The 15,979-nt window shown below is 40.4% G+C and overlaps 1 protein-coding gene across 8 annotated transcripts in view; it reads right to left on the reverse strand.

Annotated features, from left to right (window-relative positions):
* The window catches only part of ece2b (endothelin converting enzyme 2b), a 150,566-nt gene that overhangs the window by 19,510 nt on the left and 115,077 nt on the right, over window positions 1-15,979 (reverse strand). For 4 of the 8 annotated variants that reach the window (XM_087283360.1, XM_087283361.1, XM_087283362.1 and 1 more), the window contains 5 exons: window positions 4,871-5,013; window positions 4,493-4,607; window positions 3,621-3,731; window positions 1,525-1,710; window positions 1,291-1,368 (listed from right to left, as the gene is read on the reverse strand). In XM_087283360.1, the coding sequence (XP_087139486.1) occupies window positions 1,291-1,368; window positions 1,525-1,710; window positions 3,621-3,731; window positions 4,493-4,607; window positions 4,871-5,013 (633 nt within the window). 8 annotated transcript variants of the gene reach the window in all.

Raw genomic sequence — 15,979 nt, forward strand, 5'->3', positions numbered from 1 at the left:
TATAAGTATATAACTTTACTCACATGGGAAACGGAGGCCACGTGAATGGTTTGTGAGCACAATTAAGTGCCCTCAGCATGCCATGCCATCTAATAATTGTGGGAAACAAGTCCAAAAGGCAGTTGACTGTGTAAAGCCACATAAAACAACATAGAAATACGATAAATATGCCGAGTTCAGTCGCTAATCTGCAGAGGTGACGTGACGGCGACCAGCGAGACCTAACTGTCACTCAAGTGGCCACGCCCATAATTATGCAAACTTAATATAACTTAATATAAAGGAAACGGATGAGTTTTAAAAAAATTCACCCCCCTCACAGTTGTCATGAAGGGTAATATTAGCTGTATTAACCAAAATCTTTTTTTGTACCAGGCTGTAAACACCTTTTTTTCTGCTGTAAAGTTGGCCATTCTAACAGTGGGCTCAATTGAAATTTGCTCTGTTTTGGAGCCAGGAGCGGCCAGGACTAGCGGAATTTCGGATGAATTGCAGTTTTAGTTACTTCCGTATTGGCTTCCTGAGGGAGAGCGGGAGGTTGCCGCTTGGTATAAACACACGCACACACAAGTGAATGCCGATCTCTCATTGGCTGTAGGCGATCGCTGATGTTATTTTCAGTCAAAACTCAATTCACACGGCATGATTTGAATCGCCGACAGCTCCAGATATTCAGCACGCCAAATATCTCACAGGCATCGGCGACTCATCGGTGATTCTCTCAGATCGCGTCTTTGACAGTTCATACTGTGTGATTGTCACTCACGTGCACGAGCAGCGATTTGCCTGTGATTTCAGGCATTTGTCGGCGATTTCTCAAAACCTGTCGGCGAGCCAAAATCGGGGCTAAAATCACGCAGTCTGAACTAGGCATTAGCATGTTTCTGGAATATCTGCAAACATATTATGGGATTGTTACGCTTTAAAAGAGTCAAAAACTTAGATTCAGCACCTTTAACTTAATTGACTTGTGTTGGGACAACATGAAGGAATTATGTATTTTTACAGTGTTTAAAAGCACATCTGCTTCCACACAATTCCTCCATGTTGTCCCAACACAAATCGATTAAGTTAACTTAACCATTTTTACAAATATAAGATGATCAAACATAAAACTATTAAGCTATCCCAAAAAAAATCTCAGAAATTAATAAATAGTTTGAACAAGCAGCAAAATGATACAGTTTTGAGTGTGTATGAATAAATCCAAGACACGCTGAAATGAAGTTAAACCTGCAGAAAGTTTTTCAAGATTTAAAGATTAAAAGCAAAGCTCTTGGCTTAACTCACCCCATCATACACATCATCCAGCTCTTTGGAGTCCAGAATGAAGTCTGGAAATCCGATCATGTCATAGATGGCATCCGCCTACAGCCAGAAAAGACACGTTATCCTGATTTCTTGGCAAGCGATGCGAAGTGTTTACAGTTAAGCTGTTTTTTTTTTCTCCTTCTTGAATCTCAGGCAAATCCATAAGTTTTGGTGATCCAGTCATGCTGCTGCAAATCTCATTCTCTCTCTCACCTTGTCCTTGGCAGCTTGTCGGGTCTGTTCATCCATCCACTTCAAATCATCCAGCGCGCCTTTGAAAGCCGTGCGGATTTCATTGATCATCCCCTCTGCCTGCGTTATGACAGAAAACATGAGGTTGTGAACTGTGGAGTTCACATTACGGCCACATGAGGGCAAAAACGCACCACCGTTGAGGTCCTAAATTAAACAAATCTTCAGTGCAACATTCAGCAAATGTTTTTTTTTTTATCTTACAGTTGAATTCAGAAGTATTAGCCCCCCTGTATATTTATTTCCTAATTTCCGCTAAACGGAAAGAAGATGTTTAAAAACATTATAGTTTTAATAACTTATTTATTTTATCTTTGCCATGATGACAGTATATTGTACTCCATATTTTTCAAGATACTAGTTTTCAGCTTAATGTGAAATGTAAAGACTTAACTAGGTTAATTAACTAGGAAAGTTAGGGTAAATAGGCAAGTCATTGTATGATGACACTTCAGTTTTGTCCACGACAACTACTGCCCCCCCCCCACTGTCATCAGCAACACCCCCACCAAACACCCCCTTTTTACTTTTATCTTCGACAAGCCCTCCCTTCAATTCGTCCACCACCACCCCCTTCATTTTTGTCTGCGACACCAACAACACCCCCCCTTTTTCCCTTTCGCGACAAGCCCTCCCCTTCAATTTCCACAATGACACCCCATTTTCCCACCTGCTTTTCACTATCATCAACGACAACACCCCTCCACTCTTCCCTTCCATCCGCGACATCCCTTTCCCTGCTTTTCACCAAATCGTCTGCGACCCCCCCCCTTCATTTTTGTCTGCGACACCAACAACACCCCCCTTTTTCCCTTTCGCGACAAGCCCTCCCCTTCAATTTCCACAATGACACCCCTTTTCCCACCCACTTTTCACTTTTATCAACAACAACACCCCTCCACTCTTCCCTTCCGTCCGCGACATCCTTTTTTCCTGCTTTTCACTTTCTTCCGCAACACTCCCCCCGCTTTTCACTTTGTCCACGACAACCCCCCAACTGTTGTCCGCAACACCCCCCCCTTGACTTTTGTCCGCAACATCCTCAACTCAACACCCCCCCTTTGTCAGTTTTCGTGTCCCCCCTTTCACTTCCCTCCCCATTTTTCACTTCCATACCTGACAAACCCCCTCCATCCTTTTTCATTTTTGTCCACGACAGCGCCCCTGCTTTACATTTTCGCCACCCCCACCTTTTCACTTTTGTCCGCAACACCTCCCCACCCTGCTTTTCACTTTCGCCTGTGACAAACACCCCCTTCTATTTCACTTTTGCCCGCAACACTCCCCCGTTTTTCACTTTTATCCGGACAACCCCCCCCCCTCCTTTTCCTTTTTCACTTTCATCCGCAACACTCCCTCTCGTTTTTATTTTCGTTTGCAACAACACCACCCCTGCTTTTCACTTCCGTTCGTGACACCCCCCCCCGTTTTTCACTTTCGTCCGCAACAACCCCCCCCTTTACTTTCGTCCACCCCCTGCCCTTCACTTTTATCCCCAACAACTCCCCCCTTTTCACTTTCATCTACGACAACAACCCCCTGCTTTTTTCACTTTCGTCCGAGACAACTCTCACCACCCTCCACCTGTCCACTATTCACATGACACCATCGTGCTCCAACTCTTCACTTTCGTCCGCGATACCCCGCTCTTTTATTTCCAATCATTCTATTCAACCATCACTTAACCATCTCCCCCACCCACAACTACAACCCCACAACTCCCCTGCCCCAACTCTTCACTTTCGTCCTTTGAAAACGCTTTCATGGGGCCTGTATCGGGCTCTGGCACCCCTGCTGTAGACAATCAGAAAAAATTTAAGGGGGCTAATAATATTGACCATAAAATGTTTAAAAATTCTAAACTGTTTTTATTCTAGCCGAAATAAAACAAATAAGACTTTTTTCCAGAAAAAAAAAACAATATTATAGGAAGTACTGAGAAAAATTCCTTGCTCTGTTACACATCATTTGAGAAATATTTAGATAAGTACAAATATAAGTACAGACGGGCTAATACATTTGACTTCAACTGTAATACGACACATGAAGCAACTCACTATTTCTTTGCTCTGTTTGTCGAAGGTGGCTTTGACGAAAAGAGCTCCCAGTGCAAAACCGAGGGTGTCGTCTGTGTTTCCAATGCACGTCTGCCAGCGCGGAGTACAAGACTGAATGTAAAACAGACAGATTGATAAATTACACACGGGAGAGCTTATCTGGCAACCTCAAAGGAGCAGTCATAAAAGCACAAAAGGACTGCCAGATTTTCAACATGATTCTGTCAATATAATATACATGTACAGTGAAGGTCATTTAATAGTACTGAATGAGCAGTTATGATGTACTTCAAATCTTAAATCTACACATGTCGAGATTATAGTAGTCAAATTATAGGTTACTTCACTTTTTTTGAAATAGGCTCAAGTCACCTAGAGTAAAACAGTTGAGTTTTACCTTTATTGAATCTATTCAGATGGTGTTCAGCTGCTTTTAGCTTAGCATCAATACTGTATACACGAATCGGCCACTTTATTAGGTACACCTTACTATTACCAGGGTGGATCCCCTTTTGCCTTCAGAACTGCCTTAATCCTTCGTGGCATAGATCCAACAAGGTACTGGAAATATTCCTCAGAGATTTTGCTCCATATTGACATGATAGCATCACGCAGTTGCTGTAGATTTGTAAAACTATATTCACACTCCAGCACAATAATCAAGGATATCTGCTGCAGTACCATGGCTGAAGTAGGCACAATGATATTACGCAGCACCTGCAAATAGTCCCCAGCTAAAAAAACAAAGAAAAAGTGCTGAGTAATATCATTGTGCGTACTTCAGCCGTGGTACTGCAACAAAATTCCTTGATTATTACACCAGAATGCGAGTATAGTTCCTAGCCATATTTATACACTCCAAACACACGCACCTTTTTGGTGCCATAGAGGCTCTCCAGCAGTTTATCCTGAGCATTTTCAAAGCGCTGATCAAGGCTGGACGCTCCTTTCTGCACCAGATTCCAGATCATGTAATTATTCAGAAGACTAGAGAAGAAAGAGAAAGAATCCATCCACATATCTAAAAAAGGGGACCACTCCTGAATGTGTGATCATTTATTTATACAGGGAGTGAAGGAAGGAGTGTTAGCCGAGCTGTATTAATATGCTTACAGTGAGCTAGAGAGAGAGAGAGCGAGGAGCTGTTATTAGCACTGAATGTTCTGATACACAGTCTAAACACAGCGGCTCTCCGAGGGGACGTTCTCTCTCTGAACTCTGATTAGCTTTAACCACAGAGACAGCCATACCTGTGGTCGGTCTTGTTGATGAGCTCTGAAACTTGTTGCATGTACTCTTTAGCATACACCACCACCGGTTCTGTGTCGTTCAGCTCCAGCGGTGAAAGTACTGAGTTCAGATAATCCAACCATTCAATAGCCGGAGCCAAGACCTGCCAGTAAACAAGTGATACATTTTAGTCCAATACTGGATTTTAAGACACAATAGTTGTTATGATAATCACTACTGTGTCAGATCATGACATTTTTTACCTTCACATATGCGTCATAAACTAGTGAGACAGTTACTTCCCCACTAATAGTAATATGAATACATTTTTAATCCGTATATCCTGCATTTTGCTTTTTTAAAGAGCTGTAAATACTATGTGGTAATGCATGGCTGCCTGCTTTACAAAACTGGTCCTTTTAGTCTTCTGATTTCAAAATAAGAGTCCCACACACATTAATACACGCTTAGATAACTTAAAGATTGAGGAAAAAATATAACTGTTGTGATCTTGCTTGTAGTATTAAACAAAGCCTGGTTGTACATATTAATGATCTCATAGAGATTAAAAATGACACACTACGTTACTTCCCCACCAATAGCAATGCATTTTTAATCTTTTAACGTCAATGAAAACACAGGCAGAAATTAACATCAACGACAGATGAGTTCTATAACGTTTATTTGCATCTTTTCACTCAGGAAAAAATGACAGTAAAGGATGAGCGATATGACACAATGCATAAATGCGCATTAAACTAATATTCAGCAATTCACATGTGTATTTCTACACATTAGTTGTTATGATAATATCTACTGTGTCAGATTATGACATTGTTGACCTTTACGTTTGTGTCATGAACTAGAATAGTGTCACACTACGCTACTACACTTCCCCACTAATAGTAATGCATTTTTAATCTTTAACATCTAAAAAAACCTAGACAGTAATTAATATCAACCTCTGCATTAACAGATGAGTTTTATGAAGTTGATTGGAATTGTTTCCCTCTGGAAAAATGACAGTAAGAGCTGAGTGATATGACACAATGCATATACATGCATTAAGCACATATATTTAGCAGTTTACATGTGTCTGTTGCCTCATTACTAAAATATGCAGCAAATGTCACGATATACAAAATAAACTAAGAATTAAACAGTCCTTACGCCTCTTTGGGGTGGTGCTGAATACATTTACAATCTGTATATCCTGCATTTTGCTTTCTGAGGAGCTGTAAACACTCTGTGGTCATGTATGGATGCCTGCTTTACAAAACTGTTCCTTTTTAGTCTCTGGTTTTCAAAATAAGAGTCCCCCACACATATTAATACAAGCTTAGATCAACTCAAAAACAAAGGAAAAAACATAACTGTTGTAATCTCACTTGGAATCGTTGTGGTTAATTAAACGAAGCCTGGGGTGTACATATTAATATTCTCATATGGATAAAACATGTCAAACTACGTTACTTCCCCACTAATAGTACTGTATTTGTAATCTTTAAAGTCTGTAATATCAAACCCTGCATTAACAGATGAGCTTTTATAAGATTATTGGCATCATTTCAGTCCAGAAAATGACAGTAAGAGCTAAGAGATATGACATGATGCATAAACACGCCTTAAGCACAAATATTTAGCAGTTTACATGTGTCTGTTGCCTCATTACTAAAATATGCAGCAAATGTCACGATATACAAATTAAACTAAGAATTAAACAGTCCTTACGCCTCTTTGGGGTGGTGCTGAATACATTTACAATCTGTATATCCTGCATTTTGCTTTCTGAGGAGCTGTAAACACTCTGTGGTCATGCATGGATGCCTGCTTCACAAAACTGTTCCTTTTTAGTCTCTAGTTTTCAAAATAGGAGTCCCTCACACATAAATACAAGCTTAGATCAACTCAAAAACAAAGGAAAAAACATAACTGTTGTAATCTCACTTGGAATCGTTGTGGTTAATTAAACGAAGCTGGGTTGTACATATTAATATTCTCATATGGATTAAACATGTCACACTACGTTACTTCTCCACTAATAGTAATGTATTTGTAGTCTTTAACCTGTGTAATATCAACCTCTGCATTAACAGATGAGTTTAAATAAGATTATTGGCATCATTCAAGTCCAGAAAATGACAGTAAGAGCTAAGAGATATGACATGATGCATAAACACGCCTTAAGCACAAATATTTATCAGTTTACATGTGTCTGTTGCCTAATTACTAAAATATGCAGCAAATGTCACGATATACAAATTAAACTAAGAATTAAACAGTCCTTACGCCTCTTTGGGGTGGTGCTGAATACATTTACAATCTGTATATCCTGCATTTTGCTTTCTGAGGAGCTGTAAACACTCTGTGGTCATGCATGGATGCCTGCTTCACAAAACTATTCCTTTTTAGTCTCTAGTTTTCAAAATAGGAGTCCCTCACACATAAATACAAGCTTAGATCAACTCAAAAACAAAGGAAAAAACATAACTGTTGTAATCTCACTTGGAATCGTTGTGGTTAATTAAACGAAGCCTGTGTTGTACATTAATATTCTTATATGGATTAAACATGTCACACTACGTTACTTCCCCACTAATAGTAATGTATTTGTAATCTTTAACGTCTGTAATATCAAACTCTGCATTAACAGATGAGCTTCAATAAGATTATTGGCATCATTTCAGTCCAGAAAATGACAGTAAAAGCTAAGAGATATGACATGATGCATAAACACGCCTTAAGCACAAATATTTAGCAGTTTACATGTGTCTGTTGCCTAATTACTAAAATATGCAGCAAATGTCACGATATACAAATAAACTAAGAATTAAACAGTCCTTACGCCTCTTTGGGGTGGTGCTGAATACATTTACAATCTGTATATCCTGCATTTTGCTTTCTGAGGAGCTGTAAACACTCTGTGGACATGCATGGATGCCTGCTTCACAAAACTATTCCTTTTTAGTCTCTAGTTTTCAAAATAGGAGTCCCTCACACATAAATACAAGCTTAGATCAACTCAAAAACAAAGGAAAAAACATAACTGTTGTAATCTCACTTGGAATCGTTGTGGTTAATTAAACGAAGCCTGTGTTGTACATTAATATTCTTATATGGATTAAACATGTCACACTACGTTACTTCCCCACTAATAGTAATGTATTTGTAATCTTTAACGTCTGTAATATCAAACTCTGCATTAACAGATGAGCTTCAATAAGATTATTGGCATCATTTCAGTCCAGAAAATGACAGTAAAAGCTAAGAGATATGACATGATGCATAAACACGCCTTAAGCACAAATATTTAGCAGTTTACATGTGTCTGTTGCCTAATTACTAAAATATGCAGCAAATGTCACGATATACAAATAAACTAAGAATTAAACAGTCCTTACGCCTCTTTGGGGTGGTGCTGAATACATTTACAATCTGTATATCCTGCATTTTGCTTTCTGAGGAGCTGTAAACATTCTGTGGTCATGCATGGATGCCTGCTTCACAAAACTATTCCTTTTTAGTCTCTAGTTTTCAAAATAGGAGTCCCTCACACATAAATACAAGCTTAGATCAACTCAAAAACAAAGGAAAAAACATAACTGTTGTAATCTCACTTGGAATCGTTGTGGTTAATTAAACGAAGCCTGTGTTGTACATATTAATATTCTTATATGGATTAAACATGTCACACTACGTTACTTCCCCACTAATAGTAATGTATTTGTAATGTTTAACCCCTGTAATATCAACCTCTGCATTAAAAGAAGAGTTTAAATAAGATTATTGGCATCATTTCAGTCCAGAAAATGACAGTAAGAGCTAAGTGATATGACATGATGCATAAACACGCCTTAAGCACATATATTTAGCTGTTTACATGTGTCTGTTACCCCATTACAAACACATCCAGCAAATTTCACAATATACACATTAAACTAAAATATACACGTGAAACTAATAATTAAACAGACTTCATGTCTATGGTGCTGAATACATTTTTAATCAGTTTATCCTGCATTTTGCTTACTGGGGAGCTGTTAACCTTTTATGACCATGCATGGCTGCCTGCTTCACAAAACTGGAACTTTTTATTCTTCTGTTTTCAAAATAGGACTCCCACACACATATTAATACAAGCTTAGATCAACTTAAAAATAGGGGTAAAGTATCATGGTTGTAATCACGCTAGAAAGCGTTGTGGCCAATTTAACACAGCCTGTGCATATTAATGACCCCATGTGAATCATCAGAGTTGTTGTTTTGTTCTAATTGACCTGGTTTTCACTGAGATTTTACCCTCATGGGATTTACATGAAAACGAGGAAACAATTGTACAACACCATTGTTTCTCTTACATGTCACCACGTTTAAGAGTTCTGTATAAAAGAATATCTGTTCATTAGCCAACATGTTGGATGTAATAAAACCTGCCATGGCAGACCAAAACAAGTATGCTAGTCTTTTTTGTCAGTCAGCATGAAGGGCTACGGTGTTGGTTACTATATGAGAAAAAACAACCAATTGTTGTTTAAAAAACACCACAGTCCCTGTTAGCACACACACTTAGTGTGAACATCCATTTGATGTTTGTGTTTGCATACGGTAGATGTTCGACATCAACTTTCAGATCCTTAAGATGTTTAAAACCAGAAATTTTCATCCAACAGACCCTTTAAAGGTTTTTATCAGACTTGTAAACAGAGCAGACATTTTTAGACTGAATGATGTTCAGTCTATAAACTAAAAAAACAGAAGATTAAAAGCCGCCAGCTAGCTCTCTGCAACTCTCACATGGTCGCCCACTGAAGCTAAGCAGGGCTGCGCCCGGTCAGTACCTAGATGGGAGACCACATGGGAAAGCTAGGTTGCTGCCGGAAGTGGTGTTAGTGAGGCCAGCAGGGGGCACCCAACCTGCGGTCTGTATGGGTCCTAATGCCCCAGTATAGTGACGGGGACGCCATACTGCTCAGTGAGCGTCGTCTTTCGGATGAGACGTTAAACCGAGGTCCTGACTCTCAATGGTCGTTTAAAATCCCAGGATGTCCTTCGAAAAAGAGTAGGGGTTTAACCCCGGCATCCTGGCCAAATCTGCCAACTGGCCTCTGTCCTAACCATTCCCATATTCCAATTGGTTTCAACTCTGTCTCCTCTCCACCAATCAGCTGGTGTGTGGTGTGGGGTCTGGCACAAAATGGCTGCCGTTGTGTCATCCAGGTGGATGTTGCACACTGGTGGTGGATGAGGAGATTCCCCCCCCATTGTGTAAATTGCTTTGAGTGCCCAGAAAAGTGTTATAAATGTAAGGAATTATGTTTAAAATACATCTTAGAGACATATATGTGCCATCCACAGCAAATTAATTGGACCACTATCGAGCTACTGTTGTGTATTGAGCTACTATTGTGACTAAAACAAAACAATACACAGTTATACTATAAAAATAGTTTTGCAACAAAGCAAAAATCAGCTTTAATCACTACTGGTATGAAGACAGTATTGCACAACTGCAGAAATTGCCATAATAACAATGGACCACAGGATTTCACCTCTGTTATTCACAGACAATGTTGTTCTGTTGGCTTCATCGAAAACATGGACCTTCAGCATGCACTGGGATGGTTTGCTGCAGTGTGTGACGAGGCTGGGATGAGAATCAGCACTATGGTGCTCCACCGTTTGCCATCTCCTGGTTGGAGGAAAGTCCTTACCCCAGGTGGAGGACTTCAAGTATCTTGGAGTTTTGTTCACGAGTGAAGGATGGAAGGAACGTTGGATTGACAGGGGGGATTGGTGCAGTGGTAAAGAAGGAGCTGAGCCTACAGGCAAAGCTCTCTATTTACAGGTCAATCTACGTTCCTACTCTCACCTTTGGTCATGAGCTTTGGGTCATGACCGAAAGGACAATATCTTGCATACAAGTGGCTGAAATGAGCTTCCTTCGCAGAGTGGCAGGGCGCACCCTTATAGATAGGGTAAGGAGCTCTGTCACCCAGGAGGAGCTCAGAGTAGAGCCGCTGCTCCTCCACATTGAGAGATGTCAGCTGAGGTGGCTCAGGCATCTGTTTCAGTTGCCTCCTGGATGGCTACCTAGGGAAGTGTTCCAGGGATGTCCCACAGGGAGGAGGCCCTTAGGGAAGACCCAGGACACACTGGAGGGACTATGTCTCCTGGTTGTCATGGGATCCCCCTGGAGGACCTGGAGAACGAGTCTAGGGAAAGGGAAGTCTGGGGTTCTGCCCCCACGACCCGGCCTCGGAAAAGTGGATGAAAATGAATGTAGGGCAACTACATTGTGGACTCCTTTAATATCACTATTAATAAAAATTAACTATTACTTTTGCTTTAATAAACTCAGAATTTGCTAATTATTAGTAGTTATTAAGGTAGCAGTTAGGTTTAGGTATAAGGTAGGATCATAGACTAGACGTAGTGTCCGTGACACTACCCATAGGTTTCTAAAAAGAGCAAAAGAAGCCACAAGTAGGCGCGGCCAACCGTCGCCATTTTGTTCGCGCGTCATCACACCCAGGGCGGGATACCAAAGGGCAAAGAGGCGGAGAGTGAGCGGAGCTTCAGACACCTGCTGGCCTTTTGCTTGGACCTGGCTCAGACACACTTTATTTTGGGAGAACGCTTAATACTTTATCACCTGTGACTCGTTTGTATTCTGACCACTTGTGCTTGGTTGTATACTATATCAATCAAGTGTTTAGACTTTTAAAAACACTGCTGTAATACATTGAGCCACTAAATATTGTTCTTATGACGTTTTTCAATAGGAGGAAAACACAAATTACTTCCAAACACTTCAGATATAGTCTGTGTTAGTTAATGTAAGACTATTGATGAAATCCAGCATAACACTGTATGACAACGCTTCAGATGACTGATCTAGAGCCTACAGCTAATCAATCTGTCAGATTCTGGAGTCCATTACAGCTCTAAATATAAATATAAACGATAAATGATCTTAAATAAAACAAATACATGTATAGAGATGGTATATAAGTATATAACTTTACTCACATGGGAAACGGAAGCCACGTGAATGGTTTGTGAGCACAATTAAGTGCACTCAGCATGCCATGCCATCTAATAATTGTAGGAAACAAGTCCAAAAGGCAGTTGACTGTGTAAAGCCACATAAAACAACATAGAAATACGATAAATATGCCGAGTTCAGTGGCTAATCTGCAGGATTCAGCTGAGGTGACGTGACGGCGACCAGCGAGACCTAGCTGTCAATCAAGTGGCCACGCCCATAATTATGCAAACTTAATATAACTTAATATAAAGGAAACGGATGAGTTATAAAAAAATTCACCCCTCTCACAGTTGTCATGAAGGGTAATATTAGCTGTATTAACCAAATCTTTTTTTGTACCAGGCTGTAAACACCTTTTTTTTCTGCTGTAAAGTTGGCCATTCTAACAGTGGGCTCAATTGAAATTTGCTCTGTTTTGGAGCCAGGAGCGGCCACGACTAGCGGAATTTCGGATGAATTGCAGTTTTAGTTACTTCCGTATTGGCTTCCTGAGGGAGAGCAGGAGGTTGCCTCTTGGGTAGGATTAGGGTTGTAGAATAAGATACAAAATATGTACTTTATAAGTATTAGTAAACAGCCAATATCTTAATACTAGACGGGTAATAATGATAATGATAATAATAATAATAATAGCCTCCTTAATAGTAAGAATTGTTACTAAAACGACCAAAATACTACTACAGCTTTGCACATAATACCACAATGTGACTATTTCTCACAATATGACTAAAATTGTGGTTAATTTCTCACAATTGTCACTTTACATCATGGAATTTATGTTTCATAATTTGGCTTATAGTTAAACTTAAAAAATGAACTATTTTACACTTAATTTTATAATAATGACAATGCATCTTACAGTGTTTTTACTTAATAATTCTGAAGGGAACAGTATCCGGCTGGTCCTTTAAACTCAACATGGTGCGTCATCACGAAGGGCGATGCACTTTAATAAAACAGCTTACTGCAGGCCACCAATATATGGAGTGTTACTTTTAATTACAGCCATCTTTCATACTTTCTTTCTCCATAACCTTGACTGTGAGAGCGCTGCTTGTCTCAGTGTTTTGCCTTAATGACTTCTCTTTCAACCATAACAAGGACACAGCTTGCGTGTTCAGATTCGATTTGCACAAAACGCTCGAAAATAATCAGCAGACTAGAGCCAATAACCCGCATGTTTGCATTCCTGACTCCCAGATTCAGTTCTGCCCTTGGGTGTAATACAACAAAGACCTCCATCGTAAACACGCAGCCCGAAAGCCCCTCATTCACCACATAACCCTCATCTCTGCTGTGGATTCTGGCAGATGAAAACAGATTAGCTGCCTAAAATGGACTCTTTTCCTTCTCTCTCGTGCGGGTTATGAGAGCTGTTGTTTTTTAATAAACTCAAAAAACCCCAAGTGAACCCTTGAGGACGCTCCGCATAAAGATGTACAAAATAAGAAGTCACTGCAATCTTCGATTAATGAGAGTTGAGATGAAAGACAATTATATTCAGGCTGAAAACATGCCCTTGGAGGTAAAAAAACAACACATTTTTGTTCGCTTTCTGATTAAATAAGGACTTACACATGTCATATGTCAAATATGCTATATGATTTGAGATTTTAAAGGCGACCCTTTTAACAAGACATAAAATAAGTCCCTCGAGTGTGTATGTGAAGTTTCACCTCAAAAATTATGCTGACAAACATTTACTGTACTGACGTCTGTCTAAAAAAACTGTTATTTGTTTTCAAGAGCCGTTTTGAAGATCATTATAATTATAAACAAAATCCTAATTGTAAATGTCACTTTAATACGCAGCTTTTCAAGGGACTGGATTTCGTTCTCTTCACACTGACGGCAGACATCACCTAATCAGTCAGCGATCATCCATCATGCAAAACCCTTCCACCTCACTATACTGTTGCTCAGCAACTGTTACCAGGGAAATCACAGGAGCCTTCACTAAACAAAAGTTTCCTAAACACAGGTGCTCAGATGGAAGAAAAAATACTCTAATAATTAACTGATGGAACAGTGCCAGAAGACATGAAAAGGAACGGATATGCAAAGAAGGAGGAAAGAAAAACATCTGAGGCAGAGATGAGAATGTGAAGACTTCCTTACTGAAAAAACAGCTTAAACCAGCCTAGGCTGGTTCGCTGGTTTTAGCTGTTCGACCAGGATGGTTTTAGAGGGGTTTTGGCCATTTCCAGGCTGGTTTCCAGCCATTTCCAGCCTGGTCTTACCTGGTCAGGCTGGGAGATGACCAGCTAAAACCAGCTTGACCAGCCTAGCCTGGCTGGGAGCCCAGCCAAAACCAGCTATGTTCAGCTTAAACCAGGCTGGTCAAGCTGGTTTTAGCTGGATTTAGCTGGTCATTTTCCAGTCTGACCAGCTAAGACCAGGCTGGAAATGGCTGGAAACCAGCCTGGAAATGGCCAAAACCCCTCTAAAACCAGCCTGGTTGACCAGCTAAAACCAGCCAACCAACCTAGGCTGGTTTAAGATGGATTTTTTTAGCAGGGTTTTCCCCAGCACATTTAAAATATTCTCAATATACAGGGTGAGTCATTTATATGGATACACCTTAATAAAATGGGAATGGTTGGTGATATTAACGCCCTGTTTGTGGCACATTAGTATTTGTGAGGGGGCAAACTTTTCAAGATGGGTGGTGACCATGGTGGCCATTTTGAATTCAGCCATCTTGGATCCAACTTTTGTTTTTTCAATAGGAAGAGGGTCATTTGACATTAAACTTATTGGGAATTTCACAAGAAAAACAATGATGTGCTTGGTTTTAACGTAACTTTATTCTTTCACGAGTTATTTACAAGTGTCTGACCACTTATAAAATGTGTTCAATGCGCTGCCCATTGTGTTGGATTGTCAATGCAAGCCTCTTCTCCCACTCTTCACACACTGATAGCAACCCTGCAGGAGAAATGCCAGCACGGGCTTCCAGTATCCGTATTTTGAGGTGCTACACATCTTGTATCTTCACTTCATAGACAACATGGATGGTGGGGCCATTCTACATCAATGGAAACCTCAAGGCCACTGAATATTTGAAATTGCTACATGATGATGTGTTTCCGTCTTTATGCATTGAAGCTGGCACGTTCCCTGAGTTTTTCCAGCAAGATGGTGCACCACCACATTATGGGTGTCAGGTCTGAGCATTCCTAGATGAACAGTTCCCTGAAAAGTGGATTGGTCCCCTGCTGAAAAATCCAGCTTAAACCAGCTTAGGCTGGTTTTTTTTATTTAGCTGGTCGACCAGGCTGGTTTCCAGCCATTTCCAGCCTGGTCTTAGCTGGTCAGGCTGAAAAATGACCAGCTTAATCCAGCTAAAACCAGCTTAACCAGCCTGGTTTAAGCTAGACTTAGCTGGTTTTGGCTTGGCTCCCAGTCTGGCTAGGCTGGTCGAGCCGGTTTTAGCTGGTCATCTCCCAGCCTGACCAGCTAAGACCAGGCTGGAAATGGCTGGAAATCAGCCTGGAAATGGCCAAAACCCCTCTAAAACCAGCCTGGTCGACCAGCTAAAACCAGCCAACCAGCCTAGACTGGTTTAAGCTATTTTTTTCAGTAGGGTCATCGTGGGTCAGTTGAATCAGCCCCTAAGGTCTCCCGATCTGACCCCCTTAGACTTTTATCTTTGGGGTCATCTGAAGGCATTTGTCTATGGTGTAAAGATACACGATGTGCAGCACCTGAAACTACGGATACTGGAATCCTCTGCTGGCATTTCTCCTGCAGTGTTGCTATCAGTGTGTGAAGAGTGGGACAATCCAACACAATGGGAAGAAACTTGTAAATAACTCATGAAAGAATAAAGTTACATTAAAACCAAGCACATCATTGTTTTTCTTGTGAAATTTCCAATAGGTTCGACCTGTCACATGACCCTCTTCCTATTGAAAAAAACAAAAGTTGGATCCAAGATGGCCGACTTCAAAATGGCCACCATGGTCACCACCCATCTTGAAAAGTTTGCCCCCTCACATATACTAATGTGCCACAAACAGGACATTAATATCACCAACCACTCCCATTGTATTAAGGTGTATCCATATAATTGGCCCAC

Source organism: Danio rerio, chromosome 15, assembly GCF_052040795.2.
Source record: "Danio rerio strain M-AB ecotype USA chromosome 15, GRCz13ab, whole genome shotgun sequence".
NCBI lineage: Eukaryota > Metazoa > Chordata > Actinopteri > Cypriniformes > Danionidae > Danio > Danio rerio.